This window comes from Perca fluviatilis, chromosome 19 (assembly GCF_010015445.1).
Source record: "Perca fluviatilis chromosome 19, GENO_Pfluv_1.0, whole genome shotgun sequence".
NCBI lineage: Eukaryota > Metazoa > Chordata > Actinopteri > Perciformes > Percidae > Perca > Perca fluviatilis.
The window spans coordinates 33,906,574-33,920,465 of record NC_053130.1 but is presented as its reverse complement, the minus strand read 5'-3'; the positions used below and the strand labels follow the sequence as shown (position 1 = coordinate 33,920,465).

Below are 13,892 nucleotides of genomic sequence, written 5' to 3'. Positions count from 1 at the left end.
TATGGTGGGATGAGAAAGGCTTTTGAAGTTGGCATATTCTTAACTTTTGTTGTTGTTGGTGTTGATGGTGTATGTTTGTGTGTTGCAGACTCTCTCATCGAGGCTCTAAAGGCTATCAGTGTGAGCACAGAGGTGATTGAGGAGGAGCTCAAGCCTCATTTGGACACAGTGCTGGCTGCTCTTTTGGAAAAAAGTAAGTCATGTATGCAACACACACACACACACACACACACACACACACACACACACACACACACACACACACACACACACACACACACACACACACATCGATGAGTCCTCTGATGGATGGGGTTGCGCCCTGGCCAGATACAATCTAGTTTCTGTAGTTCTATTATTTATTCCATCCTGCTGGCACAATAGATCGGTAGTTGTGTTGCTGAGTTGTGTAGCCCAGGTGGGTGAGAGGGTACTGTACACACGTGCATACGTGAAATACATACAGATTATATTTAGCCTGGTACAACAAAGACAAAAATATTCAATGATTCTTTTTAATCGGTCTCCGCTGAGAAACGCCAACACACTGAACAGGAAATGGTGCGTAAGTATGCCCCCATGGATGGATAACCACAGCAGTAATAGACAACGTTGTGTTTATTAGACACAAATTATTGAAAATTGTTTGCGTGAATAAACATGCAGGTTGACAGTGCATTACTATCAGCCTATTATTTATTTCAGGAACCATATGGGAAAATATAAATTTATACAGAAGAGAAACAGTGGCACTGAAACTTAGGATATTTTTTATTTGTTTTTGTGTTCCGCAACCTCCCCAAAACCAGCCTGAATGGCTTTTTGGTTTTATTACCATTAAATTATACAAAAACATAGATCAGGTGAAGATTACTCCGGCCCCCATGTTATCCTTCCACCACTCGGCCAATCCTTATAGGGGAATAGTAATGTGAACAAAAAATGTCATAGCAATCTGCCTACTACATTTAGCCCTTTCCAGATATGGATTAGTAACAATGCTGGCATCATTTGTTGAAGTGATGGCACTCAAACATAGCATTGTGTAACATAAATGTAATCTACTGTACATCTACATCTCTTTAGACATTATAAGACCATTTCATTGAACTACTGTGCTTGTGGAAAATAATATAAAGTGAAGAAATTTAAAACTCTGTGTGTCGATCTGGGGGCCACATTCTGCTTTATGACTATGAATAATGCAAACGATGAAGGAGCCGATGGGATTACATTCAACTGGAATTGTATTTTCTACGATTTCATGTGACAAATATATTGATTGATTGATCCGGGTGGCATGATAATGCTTCTGAGTGGTTTAATGTACCCTGTAGTTTCCTTAGTAATTCTCAATGTATTTCCAAGATAGAGTTCACAGTCCGACAGCACCCAAGCAGAGTTCAAAATGACAAAACATGACTCTTTCTTAATTCTTTGCTGCTCACATGCGGTAACCTTGTACATGAAATGTTGCAGGTCTGCTCATCAGATGTGACCCACATGCAAACTTGCCGTCACATAACAATGTGCATGTCTGAAAGGTGCTCTACATTACCCTGGATTTTGTGTGCAAACTGTATATTTGGTGTATGGGGGGCACACGTTGCCTGTTAGACCGTCTCATATATTGGGTGACAGTGAAAGTCTGATGGTGGCAGTAAATAAAAGATCAGAAGGCCACCACAAAACGTGACAGTGGATTTGTTTTTTAATGCAACCCCTAAAAACTACTGGTCAGAACTAACGTAGTTTCTAATATTTAAGCTGTGATTCAATATCCTTTTTTTATTTTCAATAAATGAATTTGTGTCCACAGAGAAGGATGCTGCTGTTGAGATTGCCAGAAGTGGGATTCTACCCACACTGGCTCAGGCCTTACGGAGCAAAAGCCCCCTTTCCTGCCAGGTGGCTCTGGTGGTGGCGGAGATGGCCAGAGAAGGTAGGATACTGCTGCAGTTTTGTTGGATAATATAAAGCAAGATAACATTTGTGATATTTCAGCAGCAAATAAAATGCAGCAGGGAAATGTTGAATATTTTAAATGATATCTAGGGGAGACCAGGGATAGTTGTACATTTTTGACATTTCTGTCTGTATCTTTGAGCTCTTTTAAGCCAATGAGTTCAAAATGTGATACAAACTAATTCCATGTTTCTGCTATAAAATGGTGAAGCTGTTATATCTGAAACCCAAACAGAATGTTCATGGTATACTCTCAAACACAAGGAGTAAAATGTTACAACTGACCCCATAGTCTGGGTTAGTAGTGCCATACCCTGGGGTGAAATGTCACATCAAGAAATTAGGATTATGACAAGGTACGCCATAGTTGTGTATAATTAAGAGCATTCCGTTTTGAATGACAGTTGGTCTGCCATCACAGCAGGCGAGCATACATTGTAGGCTTCATTCAGCCCGCCTCAGCTCCATCCACGCTCCACCTTTATACCCATTATTGGATTAGCAGACATCACGCCTGCCAAGATGGCGAGGGCCACTAGGAGCCGCCCACTTTGAGCTTCATTTTGGCTCATCAGTAACCTCTGTCCATATTTTATACAGTCTATGGTCTAGAACTTTCCATCACACTATCTTCCCCAACAGTTTGCCCAGTTGACATGGCATGTTCAAACTCTAAAGGCTCAGAGAAAAAGCAAGCTTGAATCCAGAATCACAACTCACAGGCAGACAGGTGAAATGTGGTGTGTCCTTGTGTGTGTTGCAGCTGCAGTCAGGGAGCCGTGCATTGAGGCAGGCCTGGTGAAGGTGCTGGTTCCCCATCTGAACAGCAACAACCAGGAGATGCTGCTGAACACTGGCAGGGCCATCGGACGCATCTGCTTTGACAACTGTGAGTTGGTCTGACGTTGCTGGCTCACTCAGCAGGGTTCATGATGAAAAACTCTGTGTGTATGAGGCAGAAACTGTGAAGGTTACACAGGCAGACAGCAAGTCCCTCTAATGGTTTAAATAGGTAGCAGTGTTGTAGTCAAGACCACCTAGACCAAGTCATCACCAAGACCAGAGCGTATGGAGACCAAGACAAGGCCAAGAATTTGAGGAGTTGAGACCGATTCAAGACCAAGACCAAATCGAGTCCAACACTTCATGCCATGATAAAATGTGGAAAATGCTAACCATAGGCACTTCTGAAATTGATCAGAAAGATCCAGATTCCCATACAGAACATCCACAGAAAACAACTCTTATATTGCTGAAAGTGTATCATGACAAATGCCTTGATAAAATAATCAAAAAGCAGTTGTGGTTGACTGGTTGACTGGTGTGACTGGTCTTGTAATAAAATCCCGAGTCATCTTTATTTGAGACCGAGGCTGAGTAAAAATGCGGTCTATTCCGAGACGAGACCGAGAACTTCAAAAAGTGGTGTTGACACTGGTCTCGAGTACTACAAATCTGTGACACCATGGAATTAAGTAATAGCTTGGAAGTGGAAGTGAAGTGAAAAGTAAACAACTGCACAATAAAACAATGTGTCCATATCTGTCACTTTAACCTTGATCACTCTTCTCTCTCTCTCTCTCTCTCTCTCTCTCTCTCTCTCTCTCTCTCTCTCTCTCTCTCTCTCTGACCTCCTACCCAGCGTTCCAACAGGACCAGTTGGTCCAGAGTGGTGTAATCCCCAGACTGGTAGCCATTATAAGGGAGTATCCAGAGAACGACCCCCTGGTCAACGTCTGCCTGCTGGCCCTCTGTAACCTGGCTGACATGGGTGAATATTTAGTAATTGTATTTATTTTAGTAATTCATTATTAATTTGTTGTGATTTAAATCACATGTTCCTCACACCTACAGTACAGGGTATAAACAAACTATTCTGATGCTTTTTATGCACTCTGCTACCTTACTTATGTTCAAAATACACTAACACGTCTTAATCATTGAAATATTTAAATGTGTACCTCAAAAACTGTCTTTGCAGATTAATTATGGATTGCGATTTGAAAGACATGAGTAGTTGTTAGTAATTAGAATTAGTACTGCATAAAAACAGAATACTCCACAACTGCTATCATTTAACATTTAGTTACAGTCGGAAAACAGTTAATCATTTCTGAATGGATCCCATCATTAATTATTGTTATTATCATTGTCATTTACACACAAATGGCATCTTTTGTCAAGTTTCACAGGCTTACATTTAAAATTATATTCTGGAGTACACTTAAAGGTGCAGCGCAATTTCATTTTTGTCTCAAATCGTAGTCATCTCTTCTTGATCCGCTAGCTGCCTGCCCCCTGAACACACCGTGAAAAAGCCCGGTCTCGGGAGACAACGCAGGGGTCGTAACCATCAAACAAACACTAGGGGCACAGGCTGTGCACCAAAATACAACAAACCACTCCAGCCAATCGCCAACAAGATGGTTGGGGGAGGCGGTGGGGGTTAGTGACAGTTAGTCAGTTAGTCATGACAGTTACAGAAACCTGGGGGAAGGGGCGAGTTTGCTCTGTTTTGTCTGGTATTTACTTTGAATGTCAACAGAAGTGACGTCATGCAGGATCTCATAGTGCACCTTTAAAACGTTCGGGGCTTAGCCCCGGCAAAATGAGCCTGTGAAGCTGAGGTGTTTACATATTCTTCATGTACTCTCCTTGCTTTCCTGTCAGTCATATAAAACACAGACTCTCACAGGTACAAAGGCACAGTAAATGCTGGCACACACCCCGATTGTGTATGGTGCCAAGAGAGTCAGTGGGAAGTGGGAAGCACATAAAAACAAACACAGATCACTTCAGTCCTTCTTCAGTGCTTCCACAACTCCTTTCATCAGCTAATAAAGTGATGTCACCAGGACAAAGGAATCAAAGCTTGTCCCAAAAGAAGGGAGGTCAACACGTATAAACACATATGTTTCAAATGAAGATTTGAGCGGGGAATCCCCCATTTCAAAAGACTGCTGTGGTAAATTGGAGGTAGATCTCAGATGTACGATCCCTGGTAGTCAGGATAATTGGTCACCTCCTCACTGTCTATAGTTATAGACCCCTGTGTTTGCAGACTCTGCGAGGGAGGCCCTGGCAGAGCTGGATGTGGCAGGCGTACTGACGTTTCAGCTGAAACGGGCAACCGATGCCGAACGCCGACATGTCATCCTGGAAATACTGGGCTCACTGGGCGAGAGTGGTAAGACCTGCAGGGTGCTTGTTAATGAAACTGGTTTCATCGAGCATGCCTTGATATTTTCACTATGGCGCTTACCCACTGCTTGTACCAGCTCTACTCGGCTCGGCTGGACTCGGCTGGACTCGACTCGGCCGCGGTGCACCGTCCTGCTTTTTCCATTGCAGATTAAGTACCGCCTCATGCGTGACGGTGCAGATCCACCTGGCCGTGCGACATTTCTGTCACGCCACGCTCCACGCTCCACGCTCCACGCTCCACGCTCCACGCTCCACGCTCCATGCTCCACGCTCCACTTTATTCCTATGGGTGATGTTTAGAAACTTTAACGCACCCGCAAAACATCCTGGGAAGGCAAATGCTGCGTGTCAAAAAGCTGGCCGCTGCCCATTTTAATGCAAATTAATCCGTTGAACGCGACGATCCTATAGAAGTAGAGTACAGGGGGAGACTGGGGGAAGTCTCTCGCGGGTCCTTTGTTCTAGACGTCCTACTACAAAAATGTTCAGGAAACTTTAGCAAAAGTGGATCCGCGGCATGAGGCGAGCGTGGCTGGTCGTCATAGCGACGGCGCAGGAAACTGCTGCGACCTAACGCGACACACACACACACAGAACATGGAAGGTGTGTTGGTTTTGATTCTCAGTAAACTATTTAAAAATTCTTGTTCAGGACACCCCGTCTGTCGCTAGCAATGATGACGCAGTGATCAGTGACGATTCTCTTCGACCAATCAGGATCCGTCAGGTTTTCACGTCACCTTTTGGTATCTCCTCAGCTCGCTTGGAACCTCGACGGAGGCGATACTACATAAAGTACCTGTTGGCAGGTACCAGGGACTTTTTATCATAATGGGAAACCAAAAAAGGCGAGTAGAGTCGCGGCGAGTCGAGCAGGTACCCTGTAATGGAAAAACGCCAGGCTTTATCATGACTTCAGAGATTTTCCCTATTGTTTATACCAAGGTAGCCGCCCCTTTGATATCTCTTGTTGTGTTAGGGCATTGTGGGTAGTAACATTCAAGCAATCAATCTTTATTTTCCCAGCCAGGTGACATCAGTCATAAAAAACAACTATGAAAAACAAAAACAGTACCAATAGTCAATCACACAACATAGTAAAGCACAGGCAAGATAACATGCACAAATAACATCTTCCTTAAAGGGTAACTACCTTTTTTTTCAACCTGGACCCTATTTGCCTACGTTTTTGAGTGTAAGTTACTGATAGGAACAACATCTTTGACATTGGTCCAGTATTAAGCGTTAATGCTGTAACCGGCAGCCACAGACCAGGCTGCAATGTAACCCCATGGGGCAAATGTGCATCGTCAATTTGGTCCTCTTAAAGTGCTCAATTTGCCGCTGACAGGCTCAGATTAATATTCTAAGTGTCTGACAACATTATGGAAAGGATCCCTTCAGAGATAGACCTTTAAAACCTCTTTAAGGTCTTTCTGTTTAACCAGAACCAGCTCTGAGGTCGCTAGCTCTAAACCCACCAGACTCCATTTAAACAAACAATACTTTCATTGTGTATAGAGCCAACATATTTGCACATGTAAATCTGTAAAATATGTGTTTATTTTTTAGAGTTGTGATGGTTGGGAAATTAAAAATACGACCCAAAACGGCTTTTCATAGTTTTATTTTGTTTCTGTCGACTTTGAATGAAGTGTATTTTATGACTCTAAAATTTCTTAATTTATAGAGTCTGGTGGGTTTAGCGAACGCAATTAAGCAGATGTTTTTATATTTAAAAAAAGAATCTTACTCTTTAACAGAAAGATCAACCTCCTTAGAAATCCTTTCCATAATGTCAGACACTCAGAATATTAATCTGAGCCTGTCAGCAGCAAAAGAAGCACTATTGTGAAGGCAAGCTGCAGAATTGCCCTATTAACTTACATTGTAGCTTGTTTCTCCGCTGCCGACTGCAGTGATCTCACTTAATCCTGGACCAATGTCAACGATTTTTGTTCCCATCAGTCACGTAGACACAAAAACATAGGAACATAGGGTTAAAAAAACAGAATCTCCCTGCAGACCAGCCTAAACAGATTCTATAACATCCAACGCCTAAAACATTTTTAGAGTCCAGTTAAGAAAAAGTATAACACAAGATTAACAGGCCTTTTGCCAGCAAAAAAGGTGAATGGATAGGGTAACTGTACAATCAGCCTTGAGCCTGCTGGGAGTGTACTATGGCCAAATGCCAAGTTAACAAAAACTGCCCTTTTTTATGCCTCCTACAGCGATACTTCCAAAAAATCGACATACACATAAGAAAAAAAAATAAAAAATCATGACCAGATTCTTGGGGCATCAAGGGTTTATTGTTGTATGATTTTCAATCAGGTAATAATGCTCAGTTTTGCTGTACATTTATTGGAAGATAAGGTTAGCTGTTAATAATGATAAAATAAATTGTGCTGGACCACCAGATACACTGAAGCTGCAGTTTGCCGAGTCAGGAGTACCAGAGGCTTTATCAGAGATGATTCGGGCTTTGCAGGGAGGATCTGACCCCCACGACCTCTGCAGCATCAAGATCGCCTCCAACCTCATAGTGTCCCTGCTTTTAGGAGGTGAGTGATGCAGGTGAAACCCTGTGGCACATCACATCTATGAATGTTGTGAATACAGCAGCAACTCTGTCTCAGTGTGTCTGTCTGTCTGTCTGTCTGTCTGTCACCTCATTCGCCTGATAATCAGACAATTTTGTGCATGTCATTTACTGTGCATATTCAGCTGGGATTGGCCAGTTCAAATGACACTGACTGTTGTCCTGTCCTCTATCATTGCATTCAGACAGTATGCACCAAAAATGAAGAGTTGACCAACTGCAATTAGCGGTCATCAAAAGAAAGAGACCCAACAGGAGATAGAGGAGATGGGCAGGGCCTGGCCACGACATAACAAAGCAGCCAACAGTATTGTGACCCCTTTCAGCCTCACGTATATATCTAAAATAGTGTGACCTTTCTGGGTGGCAGTGTGTCACAGGCAGAGTGCAGACCATTATGTCTCTGTGTTACCATAACAGAAATATCTAACATCGGTGCACCAGTGTTGTTTTACTGTATTAGTTAGCAAATCATTTTTACATAGTCAATATATTTTATGCAGGCATGGTAATGGCAGGAAGAAATAGTGTGCCGTTTGTGAGACAGGACTGTCTGTGTGTGTGTGTGTGTGTGTGTGTGTGTGTGTGTCTGTGTGTGTGTGTCTGTGTCTGTGTGCTCTTGTGTGTGTGCCTGTGTGCATGTGCGTGTATGTGTGTGTGTGTGTGTGTGTGTGTGTCTCAGATGAGTCGATGCAGAAGTGTTTTGGCGAGGGCTCCGGTGTGGTGTATCAGGATGTTCTGTCCTGGCTGCAGAGCTCCAACACCCAGTTGCAGCTGTCCGGCGCGCTGGCCGTCGCCAACTTCGCCAGGAACGGTAAGATACTTTTCAGAAATGAGCCCAGATGTGTGACAGGTTTGTGAAGAGACATTCCCTGCCCTCAGTGTCATCTACTGTATGTGGAGCTGATATAGGGTAAGCAAGCAGCCACCACCACAGTTTGGGAACATGTAATAGTAAAAAATGTCCAGTTCTATGTATTATACACCTTTCTGCTGACACATTTTGCTAATTCCTAATTCAATGTGTGTCTAATTAATTTTAACACAGCAAATCTGGGGACAGGTCCTCCTTCGTAATAATGAAGTCTTGCTGAGGAACTTAAGCTTAAGACCATTCACATCTTCTTCAAAATACAGTTCAACAGATTTGAGTGTTTTCTCATTTTAAAGTAATACAACATTACTTGTAATAGTATAATTATATGGAGTTTGTGCGAGTTATTTAAAGTGCTACACTTTGTGGTATATGTGTTTATGTTTGTTGGCCTGCTGTGTTTCTGTCAGACAGTAACTGTGTGAAGATGCTGGACCTCGGTGTGGTTCCTCACATCCTGACCTTGTTGGAGCAGCATGTCGAGGAAGGAGACGTGTCAGTTCAACATGCTGGACTGAGCGCGCTCAGAAACCTGGCCATTCCTGGTACTGATCAAAGCAAAACATTAGACATACTAGTGGTGTAACAAACCATAGTTTTAAGATTATTTTTTGGGGCATTTTAGGCCTTTATTTCCATAGGACAGATGAAGACATGAAAGGGGAGAGAGAGGGGGGAATGACATGCAGCAAAGGGCCGCAGGTCGGAGTCGAACCCGCGGCCCCTGCGTCGAGGAGTAAACCTCTATATATGTGCACCTGCTCTACCAATTGAGCTAACCCGGCCACAACGGACCATAGTTGATCCGATTCACAATTCAGAATGCATGTGAACCGCGGATTAATTGCGAAGTTTAATCATAATATGAGTGTGAAATACCTTTTTTACTGTCACTGGGACTTAAAGGAGAATTCCAGTTGACAAAAATATTTAAAAAAATGGGCATATGCTTATTTTTTAAAAGTAAGTGCTGTAGTACAACTAGCAGGAGACACTACCTTATTTAATCATTAAATTAATAAATATTTTTGTATTTCTTTTCGATGTTGTAGTTTGTAGACGGCCCCTAAGCACTCGTCTTGCCGTCTCAACACCGGAACTAAACAGAGCTGAATTAGCACAACTTTTATGTATTTATTTCGCATCTACTGCAGTCAGATTCACTGTGTTCTCTCAGAAGGAATCACGTCACATCGGTAGGAACTTGTAATGACATCTCCAACATTCAGCCTCCTGGGTGCTAACGCTAGCAGGAGAATAACAGTGTAGGAAACACTGATTGTTTTCGTTTTTCTCGCTACTGACAGCACTCCAAATTTACAACCAACAGAGCTACGTGTTGAAATCGACCGGAATTCTCCTTTAAAGTAGGCTGATAAATGTCTATGGAGGATTGGCATGAAAAGATACATGCAACACAATTTTCTGTTCACGTGAACGGGGCATGTTAAAATGACTTGATAGAGACGGTCATGGCACGCTGGAAAAGCAGAAGAAAAAGCCGTGACCCCGGCTACAGAGCTCGGCCGTATCAGCAGCAGTTGGTAGTTAAGTTACCCGAGAATAGGGGGCTTTGAGCCGGGTACAGAGCATCGCGAGCTGCCAGTCGTTTCGGCCAACATTACTTTCAGCAGCAGCGTCAGTTAGGTTTAGGCACAAAAACAACTAGTTGGGCGGCCTCTGGCTCGCCCAGTGAGCGTTCACCCCACGTGGGCTGAGTCCTTTGCAGCGGCCCGGGTTCGAATCCGACCTACAGCCCTTTGCTGCGTGTCATCCCCCATCTCTCTCCCACCTTTCCTGTCTATCCACTGTCACTCTGAAATAAAGGGAAAAAAAATTATCTTTAAAAAAAATAAAACTATTAGTTAAGTTTAGGAAAAAGATTGTGGTTTGGATTCAAACACCCAAGGGACACGCATTTCTGGGCCGAAAGTGCTTTATTTTCCCCGGTAAAAGCAACCTCCACTCCCCTGCTTAAACATGATGTGTTTTATGACAGTTCTTTAAGTAAAAAACGGAAAGCATTTAAAAAATATATATTGTCCCCCCCTTTTTTGTGCTGATCCATGAGTTTTGTGATCAGTTGCACCCCTAAGATATACATATGTTCCACTGACCCAACATCAAAGTGATTACCTAACACTGAAACGTACCTTCTAAAGGATACTCATTTCCATGTTCAGACCAAGAAACAAAAGACTCACTGAATCATCTTCAAAAACACGTCAGATGGACAAAGTGCGGAGAAATACATTACGTGGGTCAATCAGGAAAAGAAAATCTGTAAACATACCACTAAAGGTTTAAAATGTCTTTCATTCTATCATTTAAATTTGATTTAAAATGACATGGATGCTCTGTGTCTTTCAGGCACCAACAAAGTGCAGATGCTGGAGGACGGGGTGACTGAGAGGATAAAGACCCTGCTGCGCTCTGACATGCCGCCAGTTCAGTTCAAACTGCTGGGTACGCTACGCATGATGGTGGATGGACAAGGTGAGCACAGCCGTTGGTAGCCTGAGATGTGATTCCTGTTGTGTCCAATCAGGCATCAAGAATTGTTCAAATTGAATGGACATATTGCCATGACTACCATTCTTCCCAGAGGATGAACCCAAGCTCCAGCCTCTTTAGGTATCTCAGATTTCCACAATAGACAAAAAAAAAGAGGTTAACACAACACAGCATTCAAACATTCACACAACCATAGGCGTAGATACCTCCGGAGCTCGAGCACCCACGGAAAATACTGAGCACCCACGTGTGCCAGACTGCCAGTAGGCTACATTCATTTAAAATTAAACATTGCAGTTGGTGCTAAGTGGAGCGTCTGTCATAGTGTGATTGGTTATGTCGCTGTCAGTCCCCTGCTCCATATCCTATCCACCAATCACAGCGTTTCTTGGATGAAAACACCTCTTTAGTGACCCCCACCACCATTTCCCCACTATATAGTGCGTGCATGTGCATTAGGTAGTCAGAGTGAGACTAAAATGGACAGATTTGTTATTAAAAAAGCAAAACCTTATGATGCAAGTGCATCGACATCCACGTAGTAATAGCTTTAATTTTTTTATTTTTTTTTTATTAATCATTTGGTCTGTAACACAGAAAATAGTGAGAACTGCCCATCACAGGTTCTGACAGGCCAAGCCAAGGTGACATCTTCAAAACTTTTGTTTGTTAAGCACATTCATGTTCCCAGATGGATCAACCCATTGTATTACAGCATATTTCTTCTAGCAGCATTCTCATCAAACAATGGACATTTTCCACCCTAGTGATAAGACTAAAGGCCCTTTCTCACACCCGGCGCAGTGCCACGCAAAGCCTGACGCAAGTGTCTTTGCTCAGTTTCCTGTCCAGCGCCCACGTCGTTTAAATAGCAAATGTACCTGCGGCCATCTGTGCGCCCATGGGCGTGCTGGTCTTACAGGGACGTGTGTTCAGGTGCATTCTGGGCGTATTGCTATCTTGAGGCAGCGGGAAGTGATCGCGCCATTGACCAACAAAAACCTGGTCTAAAGTCAATAACGCAGCATTTCATTTTTATTTTAACAGCAAATTAGCTTATGCACAACGCGCGCACACTATGCTTGTTACACACACACAGGGAAGCGCAGCAGCACACACACATGCAAAAAGATTACCAATAAAAATATGTAAATCCTCCATCATAATAGCAATGCTCCAAGGTCCAAACGCGCCTGGCTTTTAAAGGGAATGGGAGATGATCTCTGATTGGTTGATTGCATGTTACGCCCAAAACACACCTCTGATTAATGAAGACACTAAGTACAACCCTTTAGAACCAGGCGCCCGGCGCACGGACCCTTTTTACTGCCGTCAAACTAGCAAAAGTGGATTTGGACACGCCCTAAACACACCTGCGCCAGGCGCTTCATGCCGTGCACTTAGATCGTTAAAATAGGGCCCTTAGGTATTTTTTGGCATTCTGTGGCAACTTGTGGCGATGATTCTTAATTGTTTTTGGTTCATTAAATGTATTTGGCCTTTTCCCTGCTATGCTTTGTGTGTCAGAGGAGGCAGCTTTGGTGCTGGGGAGAGATGCTGTGCTGCTGGCTCGGATCATGGAGTGGTGTGAAGCCAAAGACCACGCAGGAGTCCGAGGAGAAGCCAGTCGCCTTCTGGCTGCCCTCATCAGACACAGCCGCAGCCCCGTGAGCCCATTCATTCTGATCTGAGAGTCAGCACAAGTTTCAGCTAAAACTTACATTTTCTTTTCATTTGTTCTTGCTAATCCCACCCAGTTTGTGTGGTGTTTAACATGCTGACAGTATATTATGCACACACACACACACACAGTAACTGAACTGATCTGTAATGGGCTGATTTCCTCTCTCTGACAGGAAGTGGTCCATGCTGTAGCCAAAGCAGATGGGATTCGGCACCTTGTCTCCATGGCAACAAGCGAACATGTCATCATGCAGAACGAGGCCCTGGTTGCCCTGGCGATAGCGTCTGCCATTGACATTGGTAAAGCAATTTTAGAGACTATGTAAAGTTAAAGGTTCTGGGCCTAAATGTTACAAGCATGTCAGCGTAGCCCCTGGAGAGTTGGACTGGAACTTAGAGCTACATTTACATCGCTACGTTTTGGTTTAAAAACAATATCTTTTGCTATGTTCCCCCCTCTCATTCCCCCTGCTCTGGCGTTTCCCTCTCTCATTCCCCCTGCTTTGGTGTTTCCTCCTCTCATTCCCCCTGCTCTGGTTTTCTTCTTCTTCTCCTTGCTTTGGTTTTCCCCTCTCTTCCCTGCTCTGGTGTTTCCCCTCTCATTCCCCCTGCTCTGGCGTTTCCCTCTCTCATTCCCCCTGCTTTGGTGTTTCTCTCATTCCCCCTGCTCTGGCGTTTCCGAGCCCCTAAACCGGAGACATTATGAAACACTTTTGACCTGTTTTGGTTTGGTATCTGCGGGGTTGTGTTGCAGTCTCAACGGCCACAAACGGAGACCTTTGGTAACACCGACACTGATGTTTCTCCGCCTGATCAGAATCAGAAATACTTTAATAATCCCAGGGGGAAATTATTTTTGTTACCGCTCCAGGTATACAAACAACAAATAAAAACAACATATATTATCAAGACTTTTAACATATATAATAAAAACAACTATACAGTAATAATATATAAAATATGAAATGTACAGTGTTAATAATTGAAAGATTGGGTCTTGACATCTCGTTCTCTGAGACTAAGCTACTCTGAGACTAAGCTACTAAC

General features: G+C 43.4%; 1 protein-coding gene across 3 annotated transcripts in view; it reads left to right on the top strand.

Moving 5' to 3' along the window:
- Positions 1 to 13,892, top strand: part of si:dkey-191g9.5 (rap1 GTPase-GDP dissociation stimulator 1) — a 40,564-nt gene that overhangs the window by 17,420 nt on the left and 9,252 nt on the right. For all 3 annotated transcript variants that reach the window (XM_039783568.1, XM_039783569.1, XM_039783567.1), the window contains 11 exons: positions 89 to 193; positions 1,820 to 1,942; positions 2,729 to 2,854; positions 3,608 to 3,736; positions 5,027 to 5,152; positions 7,593 to 7,736; positions 8,457 to 8,588; positions 9,059 to 9,193; positions 11,019 to 11,144; positions 12,690 to 12,829; positions 13,019 to 13,145. In XM_039783568.1, the coding sequence (XP_039639502.1) occupies positions 89 to 193; positions 1,820 to 1,942; positions 2,729 to 2,854; positions 3,608 to 3,736; positions 5,027 to 5,152; positions 7,593 to 7,736; positions 8,457 to 8,588; positions 9,059 to 9,193; positions 11,019 to 11,144; positions 12,690 to 12,829; positions 13,019 to 13,145 (1,413 nt within the window). The remainder of the gene's footprint in view (positions 1 to 88; positions 194 to 1,819; positions 1,943 to 2,728; positions 2,855 to 3,607; positions 3,737 to 5,026; positions 5,153 to 7,592; positions 7,737 to 8,456; positions 8,589 to 9,058; positions 9,194 to 11,018; positions 11,145 to 12,689; positions 12,830 to 13,018; positions 13,146 to 13,892) is intronic.